This window comes from Nematolebias whitei, chromosome 13, assembly GCF_014905685.2.
Source record: "Nematolebias whitei isolate Nwh7 chromosome 13, NemWhi1, whole genome shotgun sequence".
Lineage (NCBI taxonomy): Eukaryota > Metazoa > Chordata > Actinopteri > Cyprinodontiformes > Rivulidae > Nematolebias > Nematolebias whitei.
This window is the reverse complement of record NC_056510.1, coordinates 2,302,564-2,312,187: the sequence shown is the minus strand read 5'-3', so window position 1 is coordinate 2,312,187 and position 9,624 is coordinate 2,302,564. Positions and strand designations below refer to the sequence as shown.

The window sequence follows — 9,624 nt, the reverse complement described above, 5'->3', positions numbered from 1 at the left end:
GTCTGTGATTGGATAAAACATCAGAGCTGGTCTGTGATTGGATGAAACATCAGCACTGTTCATTGATTGAAATATCTAGACAAAATAATAAAAATAAATGTTAAAAAAAGACAAAGTCACACACGAGCACCTGATTGGAGGCTGATGGAAGCCAGTTTGCTCTGTAGCACCTGGTTAGTGGCATTCAGCAGGTTTAGCTCCGCCCTCAGTCTGCCCATCTGTCCATCCTCACCACACAGGCTCTCCACCTGTTGTCGTGACAACCGAGGAGGAAAAGAATATGAAATTAGTGTCATCACATTTCTTTACAGCTGGAAGACTTCTGATGTTTGATAAAGAAGCTAAAATGTACTGTCAAAAGTAAAACAACACAAAGCAAAAGGAGCACCAAGGTAGCTAAAGGCTAATGAAAGCAAAACTGTAGCTAAAAGCTAAAAATAGTAAAATTGAAGATAAAAGATAAAACAAGCTAAGTGTATCTAAAAGCTGAATGTACCACAGAAGTAGCTGAAAGCAAAAAGGTATAAAACAGTGGTAAAAAATTAGAACATACCTAAAGTCCAAAAGGTCATAAAACAGGAGCTAAAAGACCAAAAAGTAGCTGAAGCCCCAAAGTAACACATCTGTAGCTCAAATCCAGAGGTAGCAGAATAGTAGCTAAAAGCTAACAAGCAAAAAGTAGCTAAAAGTTCAAAGAAAACAGCATTTGCTAAAAAATAGCAGAACGGTAGCTAAAAGCTAAAATAAGATAAATGTATGTAAAAGCTAAAAATAACACAACAGTAGCTAAAAGAGGCAAATGAGTAGTTTAAAGCCAAATGTGATACAACAATAGTTAAAAGCTAAAAGATGCAGCACCTAACCAAAAGTAAAACAACATTGGCTAAAGCTAAAGGTTGGGGAACAGCATCTAAAACCTAAAAGAAGGAAATCACAGCTAAATTCTTAAAATAAACAGAATAGTTAAAAGTTAAAATAGCAGAACTTTGCCTAAAAGCAATAAAAGGTTAAATATAGCTTAAAACTTAAAATAGAGCACTAGTTGCTTAAGTTCCCATACCAGTGGTTAAAGAAATAAAATTATAAATGAAAGTCAAAGTAATCCAACAGTAGCTGAAAGCTAAAAGTAGCTGAATGGTAGCTTAAAGCTAAAAGAAGCTAAATGTAGCCAAATGTTAAAAGTAACAACAGTAGCTAAAGAAGCAATTCAATAACTAAAAGCCAAAAGTAACAACAGTAACTTAAAGCTAAACGTAGCAGAATGTTAGTTTAAAGCTAAATGAAGCTAAATGTAGGTTAGGATACAAGTAACACAACAGTAGCTAAAACAAACCAAATCATAAACTTTTACTGATGGAAGTTTTGATATAATAATGGTTAAAAAGCTGTTATAACTCTGTCTGTCTGTCTGTGTGTGTCTGTCTGTCTGTGTCTCTGTGTGTCTGTCTGTCTGTCTGTCTGTGTGTGTCTGTGTGTCTGTCTGTGTGTATGTCTGTCTGTCTGTCTGTCTGTCTGTGTTTCTGTCTGTCTGTGTCTGTCTGTGTGTGTCTGTCTGTCTGTGTCTCTGTCTGTCTGTCTGTGTGTGTCTGTCTGTCTGTCTGTCTGTGTGTATGTCTGTCTGTCTGTGTGTGTCTGTCTGTCTCTGTCTGTCTGTCTGTGTGTGTCTGTCTGTCTGTGTATGTCTGTCTGTCTGTCTGTCTGTGTGTGTCTGTCTGTCTGTGTGTGTCTGTCTGTCTGTGTGTGTCTGTGTGTCTGTCTGTCTGTGTCTCTGTCTGTCTGTCTGTCTGTCTGTGTGTGTCTGTGTGTCTGTCTGTGTGTATGTCTGTCTGTCTGTCTCTGTCTGTCTGTGTGTGTCTGTCTGTGTCTGTCTGTCTGTCTGTGTGTGTCTGTCTGTCTGTCTGTCTGTGTGTGTCTGTCTGTCTGTGTCTCTGTCTGTCTGTCTGTCTGTGTGTGTCTGTGTGTCTGTCTGTCTGTGTGTATGTCTGTCTGTCTGTCTCTGTCTGTCTGTGTATGTCTGTCTGTGTATGTCTGTCTGTCTGTGTGTGTCTGTCTGTGTCTGTCTGTGTGTCTGTGTGTCTGTCTGTGTATGTCTGTCTGTCTGTGTGTGTCTGTGTGTGTCTGTCTGTGTGTCTGTCTGTCTGTGTGTCTGTCTGTCTGTCTGTCTGTCTGTGTGTGTCTGTGTGTCTGTCTCTGTCTGTCTGTGTGTCTGTCTGTGTCTGTCTGTGTGTCTGTGTGTCTGTCTGTCTGTCTGTCTGTCTGTGTGTCTGTCTGTGTGTGTCTGTCTGTGTCTGTCTGTGTGTCTGTGTGTCTGTCTGTCTGTCTGTCTGTCTGTGTGTCTGTCTGTGTGTGTCTGTCTGTCTGTGTGTCTGTCTGTCTGTCAACCAACATTGACCCAGAAACTGAATCAAAGTTCTGACTTCCTGTTTTGGTGAATAAAATGAGGAAGTGGACCAGGAACCTGACTCTGCAGAGTCCACAAGTGGCCCTTCACTTCCACGGTCTCCAGGCTGTTGTTGCGGAGAAGAATCTGAAGGTCTTCGTCCATCTGAGACTCGTGACTGGACGTCAGCTTCTGAGACGTGGGGTCAAGATGGGCGGAGTCCAACACATAAACTGACCCACACACAAAAACAGAAAACCACAAGAATTTTTACAGAAACACAGCGAGTTTCATGTCCACGTCTTCTGGTCAGTGTCGAACCTTTATAAACGAGAAAGGCATCGAAGGCCGTCTGTAAGACGATGTAAACTACCAGGAGAAGGAAGCACCACTTTCTTCTGGGTCTCGCTGGTTTCAGATCTGAAACGACATGAAGAAGAACATGGACTTCGTCAGGTTCTCCCAGGTGAACAGTTCGTGGGCGGAGCCAAAACGGCAATTATCTTTAGCCACTGGAAGGCCCGTTAACTTAGTGACATTACGGTTTATCCACCAGCTTTTGACACGGCTTAAAAATACTATTTCTAAATATTTTTCCTCAAAAAATTAGTTATGTCAGCCTGATATAATATCGTAAATATAAGACTTTTTTAATTTTAACTTTTTAAGGGTTGTTTATTTAAAGAAAACATTTCAGCTTCTTTTTTTTAAATGACAAAATGTTTATTTAATATCAATTTTTGAAAACATAAAATAAATAAATAAACAAGGCATTTCAGTTTATCAGAACGCCCAAAACAATCTTTTGACAAGTCTGTAAAAAGTCCAGTCCGGATTTTTCTGAAGACCCTCCAGCCCAGCGGTCCTTCCGATCCGGTAGCTGGAACTGGAGCCGTGTTTTCGGTCAGACTTACTCCTGTCTCCCGGTCTTCAAACATGGAGGTTCTTTTCTAGTCTTTTTTTTTCAATAATTTTAAAATTATTTTCTTTTTTCTGTTTTATACTTTACCTTTGGTAAAAACAATAGTTTTTTAAATTGTATTTTAAATTTTTTATGCTTTTACGGACTCGGATATGCAGCGAGTTGCAGGATCAAGGTGCACCTGCCCAGCTTTGGGATAAACCAACAGCAGCTGTCATCTGATGCTGCAGCCTGCATGCATGTGAAACAGCTTTATAGTACTAAATGTGTACTTGTACACATTAAAAGTGAGTTTTTGCTCTTTACAACCAAACTAAAACTATTCTGTTGGACGAGATGAGAGGCGGTTCTCCACTGCGACTCTGGCTGATAGAAAGTTCTGCTGAGCTGAAACACGTCTCTAGATTTTTACATAAGCTCTACAAGATAAAAGTGAAGCACAACTAGTGACCTGATTTAAAAAAAGGAAAATATGGATAGTGTCATAATCTGTTCTCCTGTCTTCCTCAGTCCTTCACCTGTTCCTGATCCTAACCGCCCCCAGGTGTTTGTCATCGTCTCGTTAGTGTCTCTAACTAACCAAGGAGTGTAGGAAAGTTACTGGTCGGTTATGAGAAAGATTGAAAAAAAAAATTCGGACAAAAATAAAATAAAAGTAGGATTTTTAGGCTTTGTCAGAAAAAGATGTATTTATTGACTGCACCAAAATAAATTAATAAACTAAAACACGGACAGAAATAAAGGCGTGGCTGATTTTTTCCCCCATAAGGTTTTTCAAGGACCAATAATCTGATTTTGTCTTCAACAACATGTTCCTTGAAAACAAAGGTCAGAAATCTTCACCCGTTGTGACAACAGGAAAACAGTTTCATACAAATCTGTCAAGACAAATAAATATTCATGTCCAGGAGAACTCACATATCTGTTGAACCGCATCTGAAATGTACGTCCAGTTCTTCTTCATCTCTGCTGAGATGTTTCTACAGCTCGACCAGAGTCCATCTTCTCAGAGAGAGACCAAACCACAGTCAAAGGAACTGAGCTGAGGATGGCTAAATGTTCAATGGACTGTTCTCACATTTCTGTCTTATCGAGACACTCGCGGGTCTTTACAACAATCTGTGCCTCTCTCTACTAGACCTGTACAAAGACGAATCAGAGCTTGATCACATTCAGACACTGGGGACACACGTCTGAGGAAATGAGGGGTTCACTGTCTTGCCTAGAAGCACTTCAGCATGTGACTGCTGGTGGAATTGAACCCCCAACTCTTGCATTGGAGGACGACTGATCAAACCACTCAGCCACATCCGCCCAGAACCAGAACCAGGCTACAAAACGTTTGTCCTGCGCTGAAGGTTCCTCAGACCTCTGCAGCCTCCAGGTTCCTCAAATGAAAGAAGTTTGGTGCCACCAGGGTTCTCCTAAGAACTGATCACCCAGACACCCGGAGCCATCAGTGAGAGAGGGGACCAAGAACCAGATGGTGTCTCAGACTGAGCTTCAGAGCTGGAGGTGAGACTAGAAGACCCACCAGAAGTGCAGACCTCCACTAATCTGGACTTCACAGCAGAAGCCTGTCCTCAGATTAAAACGACTGAAAGCTTCTTGAAGACCTCTGGTCTGATGATGCTCCGTGAGACTCTACTGTCCCTACATTCCTCTGAGTCCAGCTCGTACACTGGGTTCCACGCCTTAGCACCCAAGCTCCACCTGTTGAGGATGGTGCTCAGCTACTACCACACCAAACATCTGTGACACTGACCGAGTTACAGCCGTTATTTTGAAGGAGGCAGCCTTCGTGAAGTGGACTGACTCCAGAACTTGTAGATGTACTGATTACTTACCATTCGTAAACCAGAACGTTACTGTTCTGAAGCTTTATCGCATGAAAACGTCGCCCTCATCCTTTGATTGATCAATTTACTGAAGCGAGTTTGAGATTTAGACTCTGGAGGTTTCAGACTCACCGTCAGGCTGGAGGCCGTAGAGCTCGTTCTTGCTCAGCGACATGTCAAACAGCGGGTTGTAATGGGAGACCTGAGACACTGGACCGTCCACGTCCGTCTCCATTTTGTCCACAGTCTGATGTCTCTTCACTTCCTTCTTCTACTGCTTTTTAATGCTGGGGAAAAGCAGAAGGAAATGAAATACTGCAAAGAAAACCAGAAAGGAACCTCTGAGCAGATCCTCTGCTGCCGTAGGTGGAATGAAGAAACTAAAACTGACCACAAGTATCAAAATATGAACTCCGTTCACTGAAGATACGTCCCACACACTGACATGAAGAATGCAAACTAACCATGGCTCAGTTCCTCCGTGGTTCTGAACCAGAAACCCGAGTCTTTGCCTCAGGTGGAGGAGCTCCAGGCGTCTTGTCCTCGAGTCACTGAGCATGAAACAGATCCCTGGATCCATCCTCAGTAATGTGGATGTTGCATCAGGTCATGGTGTGAAGTTGAGCTGAAAGGCAAAGCTCTGGATGTACTGGTCCATCTGCGTTCCAACCCTCACCTGAGGTTTGGATCACGACTGAAAGGACGAGGTCCTGCATCCGAGCAGAAGAAATGAAAAACAATGAAAGTAAATAAAATAAGTAAATAAAAGTAAAACATAAAATACCAAAAGTGAAAAGAAATATAATGTTTACAAGGTGCAAAAGAAATATAGTAAACAACAACAACGTATAACGCTGTATGTAGGATGAATTAGCATAAATGAGATATGTTATGTCCTGTGATGGACTGGAGACATGTCCAGGGTGTCCCCCGTCCCTCGCACAGTGACTGCTGGACATGGGCACCGGTGACCCCCGTGACCCAAAATGGAAGAAGCGGTAAAAGATGATGGATGGATGGATGGATGGATTGGATGGATGGATGGATGGATGGATATGCGTTAGATAAATAAATATCCTTTCATCACCTCAAATAAACCACTCCGAGGACACGAGAAGAATTTTAACTGGTCTTTACTTGCAAGACAGTCATGATAAGACTTTCACAAATGTACAAGTCACATGTTAGAGCCTCGTCAGTGAGAGTCTGTGCCGGGCAGTGAGGCAGGAAGTGTTTTATAATTCACGCTTATCACACAGAGGCAAGGTCAAGACGACCTTGGCTTTCCATCTTACAGACTTGGAGAAGGCCTTGAAGTTATCAGGTGCACCTGCAGGCTCCTCTCTGAGCAGACAAAGACTCTCTGACCTCACACACATGGTTCAACATTAATTTAATAGTGACAAACATCCGTGACCTTTACATAAATTCCCCTGACATTTATTGCCAGTTGTTCAGTGTTATTTATCAAGAGTTCAGTAATCTGACAGCTTGTGGACAATAACTGTCCTTTAGTCTTTTTGTACGTGATGACAGACTCCTGTATCGTCTGCCTGAGGGCAGTAGATGGAAGAGCCCTTGTGCTGGGTGGGTGTGGTCCTTCATGATGCTGCGTGCTTTACGCAGACATCAGCTGTGGTAGATGTCCTGGATGGTGTGGAGACTGCTGCCAGTGATGTCCTCTGCTGTTTGCACCACCTCTGTAGAGCTTTCTGACTGGTGCAGTTCCAGTACCACCCTGTGATGCAGCCTGTCAGCAGGCTCTCCATGGTGCACCTGTAGAAGTTGGTGAAGATGCTGATGTTCGTACCAAACTTCTTTAGTCTTCTTAGGAGTCTTTGTTGAGCTTTCTTGACCACAGTGTCTGTAAAGTCCAGGACAGATCCTCAGTAACGTGAACACAGAGGAACTTGAAGCTGCTGACCTGCTCCACCTCAGCGTTGTTTATGTAGATGGTGGAGTGCTGACCTCCACGCTGTTTCCTGAAGTCCACTATCATCTCCTTTGTTTTGCTGAGAAACTGAGAGGTTATTTTCCTGACACCAGCTGGTCAGTGATTTCACCTCGTCTCTGTAGACCCTCTCATCCTTGTTGTTGGTGATGAGGCCCAGGATTCATTCAACCTTTATTTATGCAGGCTAGTCTCACTGAACCACGAGGACTTGTTTACAAGAGAGACCTGTTCCAGACAGAACATATAAAGTACAAACAACAGTAACAATAAACAATGACAACAATAATCTACAGTAAAAAGTGCAGTTAGAATAAGAGTAGTGCATAAAACAATAAATCAGGGTGTTGTAAAACAGGGTGAAATGATAAAAACAAGAACATGTTTGCTTTGATGTTTCTATTGACAGGAGCCGAGTAGGACAAGGCCTTGTTGCCAAGTTCAGTCCACACTGAGGGAACGCTGCAGGTAATGATGTCCTGTGAGCACATGTTTTAACTGCACTGATGGCGTGACATGTGGGAGGATGTGGTGTCATCGTATACTTGAGGATGACGTTAGAGCTGTGCTTGGGGTACATTCATGTGTAAATAGTGAGTACAAGAGTGGACTGAGGACACAGCCCTGAGGTGTACCGGTGCTGAGGACCAGTGTGGAGGAGAGGTGACAGCTGATTCTCACTGCCTGTGGTCTGTTGGTGACGAAGTCCAGTCTCCAGCAGCAGATGGACTTCTCCTGGCCCAGTGTGGTGAGCTGGAGACCAGTTTGGAGGAGATTCTGCTGCTGAATGCTGAGCTGTTGTCAGTGAAGAGCATTCTCACATAGATGTTTACCTTCTCCAGATGGCTGAGGGAGGTGTGACCTGCTAAAGCAACGGCATCATCTGTAGACCGGTTTGCTCTGTATGTGAACTGTAGGGGGTCCAGGGTGTCAGGGAGGCACAGATGTGAGTTTTGATGATTTACTCAAAGCACTTCATGATGACAGATGTGAGTGATATGGGCCGAAAGTCATCAAGGCAGGATGCTGCGGAGGTCTTTGGGATGGGGACAACAGTGGAGGTCTTGAAGATGGTGGGTACAAGAGACTGGCTCAGAGACAGGTTAAAGATGTTGGTAACACCTTGGTGAGTTGGTCAGCCCACACTCTCAGCACCCGTCCTGGGATCAGGCCCTGGTGCCTTGTGAGGGTTTACCTTCTTGAACGCTCGTCTCACTGCAGCAGCGTCTAAACAGAGTGTGGTGTCCTCACTGTCCACATGTGGTCTGGTGACGTGTGGTGATGTTTGCATCATATCTGGTGTAGAAGGTGTTGAGCTCGTCCGGAAATGACGGTCAGCTCCACAGACCTGTTCCTTCTCCTGTAGTCTGTGATGCAGTGTAGTCCATGCCACACCCGCCTCGGGTCGTTGTTCTGTTGAGCAGATTCCACACGCTCCCTGTTTGTCCTCTGAGACGTCCTTGCGCTCCTTCTGAGCTCGTACTTGGCTGTTTGTAGGCCTCAGGCTCTCCAGAATTGAAGGCAGCTGTGCGTGCTTTAAGTTTAGCATGAACCTCTGGCCCAACCCATGGTTCTGGTTAGGGTAAGTGCAGCTGGAGGTTTTCGACGTCCCTCGAGAATGTTTATGGATCTCACCGGAGGACATTGATTGATTATTCCATCCTCATCAGAACCTTGCAGTGACCTCGAGAGCATCTATGAACATTGCTGACCGCTCTCGTCTCCCCGTCTGCAGATTGTCTACGTAAATATGTGTTTGTTTGTGCGACGTGTTTTTTATTATTAGAGGGTTTTTTCTCGGGCAGGAAAGAAAAAGTCTGATAGGAATTGTTTTTCTCCTCCAACTCCTCCATGTGTCCAGTTAACCACGTTTTATTGTCTGTCCAAACACGTCTCACTTGTAAACGAGTCTTTGAGGCTCAATGTGATTTATCTGTTTAAATAAAGGTTGATTGGAAAAAAAGTCACAACATCATTAATGCACTTCCCTTTGTATCTATGACTATTTGACAAATATTGCTAAAAAAAAAAGAGCACGTATTTTTATGAAAATGTGTTTTCTATGATCCTGTGTATTAAAAAGTGCTTCTTCTGCTTTCCACCTGGGTGTATCTCACGTGACGGGTTAAATGCAGAGAACTAATTTCACCGTTGTATGAGAACATACGGTGATGACAATCTCAGACTTCCCATAACAGAGTGGACCATTATTATTAATAATAATAATAACTTTTATTTATAATGCACTTTACTTTCACAGTGAATCTCAAAGTGCTACAAAGAGTGAACATCTTAGTGTTGTGAGTTGTTTTAACCCAAGGGCAGCAGCAGGGTTACTTTATGGTAACTGATGAGAACACTAAGTAATGATGAGTACTTTAATGAGCATGGAGTACTTTAATGAGCATGGAGTACTTTAATTAGCATGGAGTACTTTAATGAGCATGGAGTACTTTAATGAGCATGGAGTACTTTAATGAGCATGGAGTACTTTAATGAGCATGGAGTACTTCAATCAGCATGGAGTACTTTA

The 9,624-nt window shown here is 43.2% G+C and overlaps 1 protein-coding gene across 1 annotated transcript in view; it reads right to left on the bottom strand.

Annotated features, from left to right (window-relative positions):
- Positions 1–5,378, bottom strand: part of marco (macrophage receptor with collagenous structure) — a 15,418-nt gene extending 10,040 nt beyond the window's left edge. The window contains exons 1-4 of the mRNA XM_037686756.1: positions 5,273–5,378; positions 2,702–2,800; positions 2,459–2,613; positions 131–248 (exon numbers count right to left, since the gene is read on the bottom strand). Coding sequence (XP_037542684.1) covers positions 131–248; positions 2,459–2,613; positions 2,702–2,800; positions 5,273–5,375 — 475 coding nt within the window. The 5' untranslated portion in view covers positions 5,376–5,378. The remainder of the gene's footprint in view (positions 1–130; positions 249–2,458; positions 2,614–2,701; positions 2,801–5,272) is intronic.
- Between the last annotated feature and the right edge of the window lie 4,246 nt (positions 5,379–9,624).